Source organism: Podarcis bocagei (assembly GCF_964188305.1).
Source record: "Podarcis bocagei genome assembly, chromosome: 15".
Taxonomy (NCBI): Eukaryota; Metazoa; Chordata; class Lepidosauria; order Squamata; family Lacertidae; genus Podarcis; species Podarcis bocagei.
This window is the reverse complement of record NC_138141.1, coordinates 11992917-12009544: the sequence shown is the minus strand read 5'-3', so window position 1 is coordinate 12009544 and position 16628 is coordinate 11992917. Positions and strand designations below refer to the sequence as shown.

General features: G+C 45.6%; 1 protein-coding gene across 7 annotated transcripts in view; it reads left to right on the top strand.

The window, feature by feature from the left end:
* PKNOX2 (PBX/knotted 1 homeobox 2) overlaps positions 1-1364 on the top strand; it is a 443888-nt gene extending 442524 nt beyond the window's left edge. For all 7 annotated transcript variants that reach the window (XM_081171734.1, XM_081171729.1, XM_081171731.1 and 4 more), the window contains one exon: positions 257-1364. In XM_081171734.1, the coding sequence (XP_081027860.1) occupies positions 257-501 (245 nt within the window). In that variant the 3' untranslated portion in view covers positions 502-1364. The remainder of the gene's footprint in view (positions 1-256) is intronic.
* The last annotated feature ends 15264 nt before the right edge of the window (positions 1365-16628 follow it).

The following is a 16628-nucleotide window of genomic DNA, read 5'->3' as shown; positions in this document are numbered from 1 at the left end:
CAAGGTGCTACTGTATATGCATTTTTCAAATGGTGTTTTATGTTTTAACACTGATATTATATGGCAGTATGGAAATCTTTCATATATAAATAACAGGACTGAAGAAAGCCAATTTCCTTCAGCATGGGCAACAGTTCGCCTCAATTTTATCCTCAAACAATTCAGTGAGGTCAGTTTAATGCACTGCCCCGGTGGTGGTACCATAAGCAGAGCTTTTGCCTGTGCTCCATATCAGCTGTTTGCTTTTCCGTTCTAGGCTCTATAAACATGGACAACCTGCAATCCCTCTCCTCTGATAATGCCACCATTGCTATGCAGCAGGCCATGATGGCAGCAGCTCACGATGACTCACTTGATGGGACAGAAGATGAGGAGGACGACGAGATGGAAGAGGAGGAGGAGGAGGAAGAGGAAGAGGAGGAGCTGGAGGAGGAGACCGAGGAACTCCAGACAACAAATGTTAGCGACCTTGGCTTGGAGCACAGTGACTCGCTTGAGTAAAGGACCCTGGTCAGTGATGAAGCATACGCCTCCTGAGAAACCTGGCTGCTTGCCTAAATCATTGGTCTGAGAAGAGAGCCTGAACTTTCACTTACAAGCCCTGCACCCCTTTAAAGAGATCATTCAACGACAATGCCCTTACCCCGAGTCCGGCTCACCTGCTTTCAGTTGCAGAAGCAGACACGAATGATGCACATTTAAGAGACCTGCCGAATGTGCAAAGTGATTATTTAAGTGAAGGAGACACGTTTACAAGGCACATATTGTGGCCAGTTCATTTCTTCTTTTTTCCCCTTTGTTTTTGATAATAACAACAAAAAGTGTTTTTAGGGTAAGCTGTTTTCTGTACGACTGAATGTTTTATGGATGTTCTAATGCAAAGCCTTTTGGCGACATGCAATTGAGAGGCAAGTCTGTTTTCATTTTCACGGCTTTTATGAGAGATTTATAGATGCAGAGAGAGAGAGAGAGAGAAGAGATTGATGGTTTTTACAAAAAGAAACTAAAAGACTGTAATGATTATAAATATCTAGATTAGGAAAAAAACAAGTTTGCAAATTTGCAAAAACAACAACAACCACACGACTGGACGTTGAGCGAGAGTTTAATGCTGGACCCAGGTAGATTCCTGGTTAGTTCTGAAGAAGTGGATATCAAGTCTTCAGGATTTCAGTGCGCCAGATCCCAAGGCATGTGGAGAGAGCCACATTGTGGTTAATTTGAGAAATGGATACCACACTGCCATCTGAACCATTTGGGAAGGGGAAATGAAAGGTTTTAGCCCTCTGAATGGAAATGTCATAATAGTAACATGCCTGGTTTGATTCCCTGCTTACAAGATGCAAAGTCAACAACCCCCGCCCCCCCAAAAAAGAGAATGCCCCTGAATAATTATGTTAATTGTTTAGAGGATCATAAATTGAGATGTAACCATTACGGCTTATTTCATTGGTTGAATATGAGCAGGCTCAGATTTCCAAACGTTTACAGGTTCACTGGCCAAGCAAAAAGTGGCTTGGAGAATTCACAGGTTTCTGAGCAAAGAAGAGGTTTTCTGGAGCTTAGTGGAACTGCTCTCCAGATGGTGAGATAAATGCCCCTTTCACAATCTCATTTCCCTGGAACTCGTCACCTGTCACCTTTTACCACCTGTGTCTCTGCCACCTCCAGAACCTCCAGATGAAAAGGTCTCCCAGGCACAACATCCAGCTGGGTGCATTTTATACATTCAGGACCAGGATAAGATGAAAAATAGCTTCCCCCCATTGACCACCATCACTCACGACCTTTGGGCAGACTTTTCTTTAAATCCCTCCACACGAGGCACACAGTAGCTCACAAAAGTGGATTGTCCTGTATTTTCCATCGTGCTGCAGTAATCTTTTTTTTTAAAGCCATTTGGCACCCGGGGAAGAGGGGATCCACCACACATGAACAGCTCGCCTTGTGGTGGCAGAGCTTTAAAGCAGCAGAGTTGATATAAGCACTAACCGTAAGAATGCCTTGTTGGTCTCTGAAGCTGTTTTTTTGCCGCTTAAAACTCATGAGTGTGGCCCGTAAGTCAATAAACAGCCGTTTTTAATTCCAACAAGCGTTCCTAGAAATTCAGCTGTTAAGTTTGCCTAAATCTGGTGGAGTTCGCCATCAAGCAGCACATGCCCACTTCAGCCTAAACACATGCAAAGCACATGCATGCAAGCTCCTCAAATAGCAGGTGCAGCAAAGGAATTTGCGCATGGAGCCAGCCCCTGCGATACTTCCGCCACAGAGAGACATATAGCAGATTGCACTTTCCTCCTAGGGAGCGTAGACACTCCCAAACCAGAAGGTGGTGCGTCTGATCATTCAATGAGCATGACATTTGAACATGCAGTTCAGGGGGGGAGTGCGCGACTCGTAGCCAAGGAGGCTTTGCATTTTGAGATTCGTGCATGCAGTACTGTTGCACCAGTCCTGGGTCAGAGCATTCCATCACACTCATCGGCAGTGAGGTCAAAAGGAGGCAAGGGTGGAGCACAGGCTGGTTTCTCCATGAAAGGAGGAAATGCGGTCAGTGTACATCCAGTGCATACCCAATATCCTGCACCACCAATCCTAAACCCTTTCTCAGAAGTAAGCCCCACATACTTAGCTCAGTGAGACTTTCTCCCTGGCAAATGCATGCACTGTAACTTCTAATGCCGCATTGGGCAGAAATAATCAGAATGCTTAATGGAACAGCATGTGCAACGTGACTTCTGCAGGCACCAATGCAAATCAACCTCAACCAGGGGGAAGCCAATGTTGCTTCAGGCTACAGCTCCCATAATTCCTGGCCATTGGCCATGCTGGTTGTGGCTGATGGGAGTTGAAGTCTCCCTGCAACCCAGACCAATCAGAAAGGCCAGAAACCTCAGGATGGCTACTAAAGAACTGTAGGTTGGTTCCAACCACATAGGGGGCTGGTCAGTGTTGGGTCCAGGTTTGGGGGAGCCCTTGGGCAATGTTATTTCAACGGGCCCCCTACCAGAGTGGGTGTCTGTGCTCCTTTGCCACAGCTACCCTTGCCCATATGCTTGCTTTTTTCTCTTTGGACCCACCTCCCATGGAAAGGCAGCAAGGGATGTAGATTTTACTGGTCCTCCTCACTCCATTCAGCACTCGGAGACAGCAAATGAATAAACACAAGCAAGGAGGAAAACTTCACAGGGCCAGGAAGCTCCCAGGATTGGCTGTGAGGCTGTAGACTTTTGCCCAGTTATCATAGGCACCGACTCCATGGGGCCTGAGGGGGCTCGAGCCCCCTCAAAAAAAATTTTGGGGGGGCTCAGCCCCCCCAATAATCTCGGGCGCCCTTCCAGCAGAGCGCCGCCGCCGTCCCCCGCCTCCTCCCCACCTGCTCCCTCGCCAGCCAGCCAGCCAGCCGCGCGCCCTAGTCGGAGAGCCCCGGCCGTCCCCCGCGAGATTAGGGAATCCCCGGGGGCGGGGGCTCCTGCCTCGCTGCTTCGCAGCACCACCGCCACTGCCAAGGCACTGCCGGGGGGAATTTCCTTCCTCCTGGCGGTTTCAGCCCCCGCGAGAACGACCGGGTACCAATCGGCTGGCTGGGGGGGGTGTGGCTTGCCCTATTTAGGGCCGGAGCGGAGGGGGCTCGCCCTCTCTTCTCCGGCTAGCCCCACGTTTCCCGCATATCAGCTGTTCCGGAGCTGATTAATAGGCGCAGCACGCTCGCTCACGAGGAGGCGGCGCCACTTTATTTGCATATTCATGAGCTTATTTATTATTCATGAGCTTTCCCGGGCCCCCCCCCAATATTTTTTATAAGTCCGCGTCCCTGCCAGTTATGCCAGCCCTTGACGCCAGCCCAGTTCTTTCTACTCCTTGGTTTTGTGGTCCTCCATTTCCCCACATTATCAAAAGGTAGCAAATGCCCCACTAGGTGCTTGGAGCCTGCACCCAACAAGCTCCCCAATGTGTTGAGGTTTTTTATGGTCACTTGAAGCCACGTTGAAAATGATAATCTAGGAGGGGCAAATTTCTCAGAATTGAAAATTAACTTTCGCACTCAGTCTTTCCATTCACTTCCCAGAACTAAATGGAAGAGAAGAGAAGAAGAAGAAGAGTTTGGATTTGATATCCCGCTTTATCACTACCCAAAGGAGTCTCAAAGCGGCTAACATTCTCCTTTCCCTTCCTCCCCCACAACAAACACTCTGTGAGGTGAGTGGGGCTGAGAGACTTCAGAGAAGTGTGACTGGCCCAAGGTCACCCAGCAGCTGCATGTGGAAGAGCGGAGACGCGAACCCGGTTCCCCAGATTACGAGTCTACCGCTCTTAACCACTACACTACACTGGCTCTCACACCACACTGGCTCTCACTTGAAGAGGGCTTCAAGAGAAAGCTCCTAAGTTATCATTGCCCCTATCATCACTTAACTTATTATTTTGTTTTGTACATTGTGCTCAGGAAAATGTCTCCAGTGTACAAAAAAAAAATTGGATTGTCAGCTTGTGAACAACAGTTTGTGGACCTCTGGATTATCTGGTGGTCAAATGTCCCTGAAATGAATGTATTTTTCCTGGGAGGAGGGAGCTGCTGTTTCAACAGAGATGTAGGACCCCAATAATCTTATTTATAATCTGTGTTATCCTAGCAATCTGTTATGGGGTTGTTGTTTTCCTATGCTGTCATTGCAATGAAGCTCACTGTTCCAAAGTTAGGGGTTCGTCTTCCTTCCTAGCAAGGCACAATCTGCCCTGCCACACGCAAACCCTTGCAAATGGTCCACACTCCTTTCCTCAGTGTGTCAGCCGAACAAACCACAAACTTCCGAGACAAAACAATTCCCCCACCCTCAATTTTAATGTTTTGATTACCCATTAAAGCTTTATTTGTCTCTTCCAATTCTTCCCTCACGAAGCACAGTTTTTCAGCTTGCCCCTTCTTTTGGCTCTTAGAGGAGTTGAGAGGTTTGATCAATCGCTTTACATTAAGGGTTGAATCGATGATAATTCCTTGGGAATGTATTGGAATATCAGTGGGCAGGAGAGCTCCCGTTTTTTTGGATACTGATATGGCATGAATGTAATATGTAATTTCATAGAAAATTCATTGTAATTTAGTATTAATTCATGTCCATTTATTATAAAGTGCTACCAGATGAGGTTTTCCAGCTGTATTTCATTGTGTTTATTTATATGCTCTTGTTAGTAAAAAGGATTAGGAATAAAGAATAAATAGAGACCCAAGTCGACAGGAGGGAGCCCCATGTTACCTCGCCACAACATGATGCACCCAAGGAAGATGTCCATTCTCAATGGTTATTTCAGCCAATGGCTCATGCGCTTGCCCACTCCTCTCCTCCAGCACAGCCACAAAGGAGCTCAGAAGGATGGCTTACACTTTCTTATAAACCATGGCTTGTCACGTCGGCCGAACCCAGCAAACCGTGGCTAATCCTATGTGGTTTGTTTGAAGCATCCCAGCTTGTTCTGAAGATTCCTTGCTTCTGAAATCCGTAGCTAGGATTAATCACAGTTTTGTGACAGTAACCTGCAGTTAATTATTTTTTTTAACTGAAAATTCCTTTGGGGCAGAGAAGAGGGGCAGTGTACACAAGCCCAAGGCTTGCACAGGTTTGTTCCCATTGTGATGGGCCGTGGTTTCTCACTACTGAATTTTGTGGCATGTAGATCATAAACTTCACAGTAACAGTTTTACTACAGGTGTAAGAGCTGCCTCCATTCATGTCAAAGAATGAAGAAGAAAAAACCTGAACACCCTTTCTGTATGGAATATACACATGCATGTATCAGATCATTGGTCTTGTGTACTGGGAATCTACGCCGCATTTGACTCCAAGTACGTGGCTCAAAGCTCTTATCTCCCTCCTGCGTGTTGCATTAATTTACTCCACAATAGTCAAGTTCCATGGTTGATTACTGTATGTAGAAAATCTTGCCAGCTGCAGCATGCACACTACATGGCGCTGTACTGCTCATGCGCTTGCATCCACATGCATGAGCACTAAGGTCAGAAGGCCTCTAGCGAACTTGGGAGATTTCAAATCTGGAGAGCTAGCAGTGGGACTGAAGAAACCCAACAACTATACTGGACATTTTTCAGAAAGCAGTCTCCCCACTAAGAATTTTTTTTCCCCATCCCCAGCAAAATAGGGACAAATTAGGGGTTGTGTTTCTTTTAGAGTCTGGGATCAAAATAGGGGGTCCTCTCTGCTTAATAGTTGGGGTGTGTTCTATATATTTAACTATAAATTATAAACCCACTCCCTTTTCTGCAACGAGGCCCTCAATACACAATTAAATAACACTGGTGACAGAAAACTAAAAGATTTAGGAGCTTCGGCAAAACAAACCACAACAGCAGGAGGAAAAACAACTTTCAGGCACCTGAAGAAAGAAGGAGCCAGCTAGGCTTCTCAGAGGAAGGAGCATCACAACCTTGGCACCACTACTGAGAAGATTCTGTCATGGGTCCCAGCCAGCCGAACCTCTGAAGCAGAGATGGGGAACCTCAGGCCTGGGGGCCAAATGTACCCACTCCCAGGCATCTCTGTCTAGTCGTCTTGACTCTTCCCAGGCCATACACCCTCCCGAGTGTCAGGCTTCAGTGACTTGGCTTCCTCCCCCACTTTGACCGTAAATAAGCAGAACAAAGTGAAAGGAGTCTCTTACCAGTTAGAAATTTTAATGATCACAGAGAGAGAACAAAGAATCCCTGTCCTAGGAATAGCGGTGCTCCCAATTAAGGGTTCCACCCACTTCCTCCCTTGTCACCCACTTCACTTCCGCGCCTTGCAACCTGATTTCGCAGCCACTGTGCTTTCTGTGCTGCTACCTTATCTGCTCTCCTTGACCTTGGGGAGAGCTGATGAATGCCTTCCAGCAACAGTGAGTTTGGTACCCTCTCTCTCCCAGTGCTACTTCTCCTAGCTGTTCCCCACCCAGTATTCCCAGCTTCTGCCTTCTGAACTATGTCCCTCTGCAAACCACTGTTCCAAATCTATACTGTCCTCCTGCTCCTGGGAAGATTCAGGATACTGATCAGGAGCAGGGAGGGGCCTCCCATCATTCCTCCCTCAGTTCAGCCCTCCTGACACCGAGTTACACCCCTCAGCAGCCCATACCTTCCAACGTTTCTCCAATGAAAATAGGGGCATCCTCCCCACCTGCCTTGATTCACGCCTAGCCTCCTGCCCCAGAAGATTACCCAGAATGGAATGTGAAAATGTGAAAAGGGTCCCCCACTTCTGTTCTAAAGGCAAAAGTGCCCAGAGCAAGACAGGGTGGTCCTACCATTGGGCGGGGTGAGGCAGCCACCTTAGGCCACAGATGCTGAGGGACAGGGAGCAGCAGCAAGGTGTTGGAGGGCAGAGAAGTGAGTAGCTCTGCATCCCCTAAGCCTTAGCTGAGGTAGAAGATGCTGTACCATCATCAGCAGTGTTGAATTAAGTTTCATCTCTGAGGCCAGTCTCCTTCTGTATGGACAGGAGGCATCACCTTGTCCTCTTCCAAGAACAGAAAAATGTCTTGGGTCAACACTGGTTCTGAAAGGCCTTCAGTGATGAGCCCAGTGGGTGGGCAGACTCATAGCCCACATCTGCACCAAACATTTAAAGCACTATAATATCATTTCTGAGTGAACCAAAATAATCATGGGAAGTGGGAACTGTAGTTTGCTAAGGGGTCTGAGAGGTGTTAAGAGACCCTCCATTTCCCTCACTGAGCTACAAGTCTCAGCATGCCCTGGAAAGGGATTGCTTGCCAAGCCACTCTGGGAATTGTAGCTTGGGGGGGGGGGATAGGAGTCTCTCAACACCCTTAACAAACTATGCTTCCTAAGATGATTAGGAGGAAGCCATGACTGCTTAAAGTGATATCATAGTACTTTAAATGAATGGTGTGGATGGGTCCATGCCGAAGAAGGTAGTCTTTCAAAAATATCTGGTCCCAAGCTATCAATTATAGTTGTGTGTGTTTTCTGCATATCCACTATCTATATTGAAATTATTGGGGCATCCCATGTGGTCGACGGTTTTGTTCTGTGTGCGCTTTGGATAAACACATTTGGCAAGCAAAGGATATCAGGGGGTTACTCGAGAGCAATCAGGCAAATGCCTCCCTGGTCGGCTGTAAAGCCTCGTTATTGGTGCCAAAAACCCTTCACCATGCAGAGCGCCACTCACCCGTGGCTGGCTCATTCACTGGCAGAATCCGTGAGTGGGCAGTCCTTAAACCTTCCCCAGCAGAGTAGTTTCTTGACGCCCAATCTGCGCCTCCCCTCTCAGCACGGAAGCCTACTGTGCAGGGAGGGCGTGGGTAACAGAGGACCTCTCTCCTCCCCATTTTGCTCAGGCAAGGTGTCCTGGCACCGTCTCGCCTCCTCCGAGCCCTGCAGCTCCTCTACGCTGGAGGTGTGGTTACTCTCCTCCGCTGAGGAGGTGCTGCTTCCCACGATCTTTGGGGGCTCTCTGTAAGCCATCTGGCTTTTCCCCTCTCGCTCCTGAGCTGATGGCAATTCCCTGACAGGATCCAAGACTCCTTTCTTGCCATTGAGGTGAGAAGGCAAAGACTGGTGGGGGGGTGAATCTAAAAGTTCCCTCTGCCCCAAAGGTTTAAATTGCTGTAGCCCATGTGATCCCCTCCATATGTTGTTTGGATCCAACTCCTATCAGCCCCAGAAGGGGATGAGCAGGCCTGTCAGTTTCAGTTCTCTATTTCTCATTTTGCCTCTTAGAGATTCATTGCACCACATTTTGGCAGCAATCTGAGATATATATAAATGTTTAATCCTCATGAAAATTCATCTGCATTTTAGTGTGAGTGTCACCTAATAAACACATTTTTGCATACACTTTGGACTACAGTGGCACCTTGGTTCTCAAACTTAATCTGTTCCGGAAGCCCATTCTAAAACCAAAGCGTTCCAAAACCAAGGTGCGCTTTCCCATAGAAAGTAATGCAAGATGGATTAATCCGTTCCAGACTTTTAAAAACAACCCCTAAGACAGAAATTTAACATGAATTTTACTGTCTAATGAGACCATTGATCCATAAAATGAAAGCAATAAGCCATGTGCTGCAGTCACACAAACACAATCAATCAATCAGTAGCTGAACTGGGTTCCAAACGGTCACAAAAACAAAACAAAAAAGCTGCAAAAACAAAAACACAAAATAAATAGCAAAAACAGACAGACCTCAGCTTAACAATCAATACGGAAGTGTTACACTAAAATCATCAGTGTAACACTCAAAACGGAAGTGTGGCACTCAAATTGGAAGTGTAACACTCAAAACGGAGCACGTTTGGCTTCCGATAAAAGCTCACAAACAGAAGAACACTTATTTCTGGGTTTGCAGTGTTTGGGTTCCAGGTTGTTTGAGTACCAAGGCGTTTGAGAACCAAGGTGCCACAGTAATGCAATACCCCCCCGCCCCCAAAAACAATAATTTCCCCTACTAGAATGCAATTTTGTATGTTATTTTCACAAATGCATTCATTTCTATGCACATTTCCCCTTCATATGACAATTTTTGTAAAAGTCGTTTGGTTGGAGAACCAAAATTTGGAGACATGCAAATTTTGAAGGATGACTGTGTTTTGGTTCTCATGCTGTTTCCGAAAGTGCTAATTAGGGAGTTTTCCCTTCAAAAGCAAACTGGATTGACCCCGCCACCCCACAAACCATAGCGAGTGCAAAGACCAACAGTCCTGCCATTTGCAGAGTTCTTCATTGAGGATGCATCATATAATGATTTAAGCACATGCCACCCCAATAGAAATGGATCTTTGGGAGGGGGGAGGCAGTGAGAAAAGCAAGTGATCAGCGCACAGCTTCCTTTGGGATCTACGGCTGGCCGTGCTAATTAAAAACCAGCCAGCAATTCTGCTGCCAATTTGCATATCTGCCGCTTTGAAGCGATTATGAATATGCATGGCAGCTCTTCAACAGAGATACTGGCCTCTTCAGAACATCTCCCAGAAAGCACCCTAATAAATTATGTGGAATGTACCTTGCATGACTGGCAATTATGCTTTTTTTATAACCTTCATCATATTGCAGCGGCAGCAGGGAGGGGAAGGGGACATGATTTAAACACATAAAGAAATGGGAGCCATAATTTTTCTCAGCACCACAGGGTGCTAAACCACAGGAGCCCATCAAATTTGCGCCTAGCATCGCCGCCTCTTTGGCGAGCCATTTTTAATCTCTGCATTTTATATCCTTGCATTGCCAATTGCCAGAGGCTGCCAGACCTGCTTTCAATAAGCACCCCTCTCTCAAAAAGCAAAATAAAAGTCCTTGCACTATTTTTGCTCGGCGATAAGAATCCTTTTTGCAGTCAGCACTGATAAAAATCGTTTGCGTTTGTTTCACTCTCTTTCCCTGTTACAGTCATCCATATGGTGGAGGGAAGGAGTAAAAGCTTGCGCCTCCCTTGAAGTAACACGTAGGACTCAGCTACGTTAGTCAGAAAACCAGCTTTTTGAATGTGTTATAAACATGCAACACCAGATGGCGCTGTAGAGCAAAAACCTTTCCTATGCAATTTTACATAGCGTTTTATTTTTCTTTTGTTATAACGATTTAATTTCTGACTTATTTACAGCATTTTCCCCCTGTGTATAGATCCACCCTCAGACAGGGAACTAGATGAGAAGTATCTCAATGGCAGAACTACTGCTTTAAATTCAGAAGGTCACAGGTTCAAGCCCCAGCATCTCCAAGCCGGACTGTTAATGCCCTTGCCTGAAACTCAGGAGAACCGCTGTCAGTTAGTGTAGGACAATACTGATTTAGCTGGACCAACCGTCTGTCTCAGTATAAGGCAGCTTTCTATATTCCTAACAGCTCAGCTGAAGAAGAAGCTAGCATCTGAGAGTCCTTCACTCAGGGCGATTGGTTGTAGATTGCCTGTGGGTTTTTTGTGGGTTTTAAAATTTATTTAATTATTTGTCAATACAAACAACAACCGTACAAGACACTACAACAAAAAACATAATAACAATAATAACACAATTTGACAATTCAGATTTAAATACACTGATATACCTATGACTGCACCCTTTTAACAATATTTTCCCACCTCTCTCTCCTCCCCCCACTTCCCTTATCGCTTAAATATTCATTCCAGATTTCTTCATATTTATCCATTCTTAATTTGCGTCAACATGCAATTTGTTCACATGTAGCTAATCTGTCCATATTATCAATCCATGTGCTCAATGGAATCTTTTTTGCGGCTCTTGCAATTCATCAAAACAAGTTTTTTGGCTTCTAATATAGCACGGTACAGTGGTACCTCGGGTTAAGTACTTAATGCGCTCCGGAGGTCCGTACTTAACCTGAAACTGTTCTTAACCTGAAGCACCACTTTAGCTAATGGGGCCTCCTGCTGCTGCCGTGCCACCGGAGCACGATTTCTGTTCTCATCCTGAAGCAAAGTTCTTAACCCAAGGTACTATTTCTGGGTTAGCGGAGTCTGTAACCTGAAGCATCTGTAACCTGAGGTACCACTATACATCCATTTTTTTTGACCCCTTGAAATCTCCCACGTTTCCGGAATATAATTTAGGATTAAATTCAATTCCCCTAAATAACCTGTGTTGTAATTCAGTGGGACCATCTAGCCCAGCATTTGTTCTCACAGTGGCTGACCACATGCCTGTGGGAAACCCACAAGCATGAATGGAGCCCAAGAGCACCCTCCGCTCCTGTGGTTTCCAGCAACTGGGATTCATAAGCATTCCTGCCTCCAACTGTGCCTCCATCGTGGCTAGTAGCCTCCCGTTGCCCTCTCCTCCACCAATCTGTCCAATTCTCTTTTAAAGCTGTTATGAGAATTGTAAGGTCTAAGATATAAAACAAATGTTCATAAATGTACCAGGCAAACACATACATTGAAATTAAAATACTTTATTGTCACTTGTACAACTTGTATAAAGAATTGATGCTTTTGAATTATGGTGCTGGAGGAGACCCTTGAGAGTCTCATGGACTGCAAGAAGATCAAACCTCTCCATTCTGAAGGAAATCAGCCCTGAGTGCTCACTGGAAGGACAGATCGTGAAGCTGAGGCTCCAATACTTTGGCCACCTCATGAGAAGAGAAGACTCCCTGGAAAAGACCCTGATGTTGGGAAAGATTGAGGACACAAGGAGAAGGGGAAGACAGAGGACGAGATGGTTGGACAGTGTTCTCGAAGCTACCAACGTGAGTTTGACCAAACTGGGGGAGGCAGTGGAAGACAGGAGTGCCTGGCGTGCTCTGGTCCATGGGGTCACGAAGAGTCGGACATGACTAAATGACTAAACAACAACAACAACTTGTATACAGTGAGATTACACGAGCACCCCCTCTCAGCTCTCTTAGTCTTAATTCCCCTCGTTTACTGACACACACACACCAAACCTGAAAGTCAGTTGCCCTGTTATTATCTTTCCATTCAGCAGCCTAACAGCCCACGGATAGAAGCTGTTCTTTACCCTGTTGGTGCAACTAATCATGCTTTTACATCTTCTGCCTGAGGGCAGGAGATCAAGAAAGTGCCGGCCAGGGTGTGAATCATCCCTGAGAATTTTCCTCACTCTCCTGAGGCAACTTTCTTCCACGATGTCATCCAGCGGATTCACGGGACAGTCCATTATATCTTGTGCTGTATTCACCACCCTCTGTAGGCACTTCCTGTCAGCTGATGTCAAACCAGCGTACCACACCGTGATGCAGTATGAAAGGACACTTTCTATTGTTGACCGGTAGAAGGAGATCATCAAATGTTGATTGGCATCGTTCTTCCGCAATACTCTTTATATATTATATACATAAATATATAGTGACCGCTGCCCACATCAAATGGGGGGCGCCTTTTGCGAGGTTGTGCGCGAGCACACACCCCAATCCCATACAGCCTGGATACGCTGTTGTACACCAAGAGGGAGCTACCTACCTCTGCCAGTTACCCAATCCCAGCTGGGGAGGCATTGCCAGGAGAGAGTTGGCCAGGTAAGGGGAGGGATCGCCCAACCCACACAATAGTGGGCAGAACTTACCTGGGAGTTCTCAGCCGGCTTCAGAGCTTCTAGAGTGAGGACATAGCTGGGGGCGTGAAGCAGTGACCCATGCCCCCCCCGCGGCGGCGATCCCAGGGTTCCCCGTTAAAGGGGTAGTTTTGAGGAGAGGCATTGGCCATACGCCGTTAGGTTGTCATTGCTCTCCCCTGTGACGGTGGCGAAATGGGGGGCAGGCTCTCTGCTTGAACAGACGTTCTCCAGAGCCAGCCCAATCCCCACATATCCTGGATAACCCTTATGTTCTCCAGGTCTCTGGCCAGGGACTAGGAGGGATAAACGCCCAATGCCTAAGCCAAGGTGAGTACATCTGAAGTTTTAGTAAAGTTGAGGCCAAATTTTAATCCCATAACATGTCTTGAGTCATTATTCCACGTGGGTGTCGCCCAGGGTCGGGGGGGGGTCTCCGCCTCTCCGCACAAACCACATGTCTGAAAACAGTACAGGAAAACAGCCATTTTGACTCTTTCAGTGACCTCAAATATTCCTCTGCAGTTTGGATGGAAATGGGAAAAGCCTCCCCATTGTCTCTGTGCTTACAAATCCTGCCTTAAGGGTACATTTATGGATGAATAGGGTGAGCCTGTGACTTGGACTCAGGAATTAAGTATTCATCAAAAGAATGGCCAGGCTGTCCAGGTAAACCCATTAACAGGTTTCTTGCCAGACAGGAATTCTGCTGTAGACCGCCTCTTCTGTGATGTATGTATGATGTTTTTTGGGGGGAGGGGGGTCTTGAGCTACAAGGTGGGCAATTTCAAAAGTCTCTAGAAGGGCTTGCACACCATTGTTCTGGGTTCCTCCTCCCTCCTGGTATGGTGAGTGAGGACCCTGTTGCAACAGTTGAATAAAGATCAGGCTTACTAGCTGCTTTGCTTCTCAAAATTCTCTGATTGGCCTCTGTTATTTTCTCCTACTGATAGGGAACCTACATAAGGACTCTGTGTAGCTCTTGGGTACCCCATAAGGGAAAGGGAGCAGTTTTTTCTTATAGCAAAGCAATCTCAGTTTCATTTATTTCTCCTGAATCTTCCAGCATTCAGCATCATTGGATGTCCGCAACATCTAGTGTTGGAGGGAGGGAGAAAAAGCTTTCTCTATCCACTTCCTCAGTGCCACGCATAATTTTATAAACTTCCATCACACCAATTCTTGCCAGTCTTTTCTCTAATCTAAAAGCCCCCCAAAGCTGCAAGTTTTCCTCATACAGGAGTTTCTCCATCCCCTTGGTCATTTGGGTTGTCCTTTTCTGAACCTTTTCCAATTCTACAATTGGGTGCTGGGGGTGGAGCAGGGCTTCTGCTCTTAGGTGAATCCTGTCCATAGCTCTTAAAGCTATATATACATATAGTTTTGGCAACTGTGTTTTTTTGGTTCTTGTTTCATTTCGCTTGAAGAATATTATTCTTGGCACACCAATTGTATTTTTATAAACGTTGTGGGCTTTTTTTGAGGACTGTAGCTGAAAAGCAAGATTCGAAATGGTGATATTCCACATATACCTCTATCCTCCAGCACCAAAACGCAAGTTGTTGTGGAAATAACTGTTTTCAAAGAAATGAAAACCCATTAAAACTCAATTAAAACTGTGTTTCTGTGGAGCTTCAGAGCTAACAGCCTGCCCTGTCGCCATCTTGACTAGAAGTCTGGTAATATTTGGTATTAGTCGTTCTCAGGAGCACCGCCTTGAAATGAATCTACTGATTATATATATATATATATATTTACACAGACTCTGCAACCTTCCAACAGCTTGACTTCAGCCCCAAAGGAGACAGACAGGTGCCAACATGCAAACACTAATTCATACCGAAAGGGAAAGGGGGGGACCAGAGCAGTTTGCAACACTTGTACATAAACTACACAATAAAATCCATGAAAAGTTAAAATAAGAAAACAGGTGACTACCATGGAAAGAGGTATTCTTAATTGCCTGCATAAGCCTGACAGGAGAGAGAGAGAAAATTCAGCAAGCATTTGAGAAGTTGAAACAGAAGATGCCTGCTGAATCTCTGTGGGCCCACAGGATTGGGCTGATGACACTAACACTCAGTTCTTTGTTGACAAATGAGCCTTGCCAACTTCAGTGTTCAGGTTGGGATGTAACGGTTCAGGCCATCCCTAAATTGTTCGGGGCTTTGTAAATTACCGTATTTTTTGCTCTATAAGACTCACTTTTTCCCTCCTAAAAAGTAAGGGGAAATGTGTGTGCGACTTATGGAGCGAATGCAGGCTGCGCAGCTATCCCAGAAGCCAGAACAGCAAAAGGGATTGCTGCTTTCACTGCACAGTGACCCCTCTTGCTGTTCTGGGTTCTGAGATTCAGAATATTTTTTTTCTTTTTTCCCTCCTCCAAAAACTAAGTGCGTCTTGTGGTCTGGTGCGTCTTATAGAACGAAAAATACGGTAATACAAGGACTTTGAACCTGGCTGGGTTCAAGGTGGGCAGGCAGTGCAGATATTTTCAGTGAGAGTCTGTTGGAGACCACCCAGTGTCTCTGGATATGGTCATATGAACAGGGTATTATTTGAAGAGTTGGGGTGTCCTTATTTCGTTCTGTTTCTGTGTTACCCTTGCAAAGCAAGAAAACCTTCATTCTGCAACCTTGTGTGGATTATATGCATGTCTAAATGCCCATTTATCAAACCAGGGCAAACCCTGTGTGTGTGTTTTATTGTTTATTGCGTAATTGGATTGTTTATTTTACTGAGGGCATCTCAGCTTTGCAGAAAAAGAAAAACCGAGTGTTTGACCAAAACGATAGGCTTGTCCCTGACAAACAGAGATAGCTGAAGTGTTTGCATGGCATAAATAAGCCTGTTAAGCATAATCACACATAACTCCCTAGAATGTCTCTTTGAAACAGTGCAAACATTATTCCATGTAGTGGATTGGGCAGCAGTTGCAATTTCCTCTATTTAGGTCATCGGCTAAGTTGGGAGCTCAAAGAGAAAATGTACAGCCTGATTGGAGCTGCTTGGCGTTAGGCTTTTATATATCTATATCTATCTACTGTATATCTACATCTACATCTACATCTACATCTACATCTACATCTACATCTACATCTACATCTACATCTATATCTATATCTATATCATCTATATCTATATCTATATCTATATCTATATGTAAAAAGAATTGATATCAAATGGTAACTTGTTTACCAACAAGTTCTCAAAGCAGTGACATTAATTTATGTGTCTGTTTCCGCAGCAACCTCTATTTCTGATGCATGCTTTGGAAAACAATTTCTGACTTTCTGGGTCTTATATAATCTGCTTCTAGACAGGCTAAAAAAACCACACATCAAAGGTGCCTGGAAATAAGCAGACTTGATCTCATCGCATACAGAAAGGAACATACGGAAAGGAAAACTTCACTCTGGCATCCAGTTCCAGAAACCTCACCTATGGTAGGTGATAAAGAACTACCTTACACATCCAGATCTTTTACCCTGCCCCAAACATAGTTTGCTACTTTTACAGAAGCAAGTCAGGAATCTATATAGGGAGAGTTTAAAACAGGGGCATGAATTTTAGGAGGATCACCGTC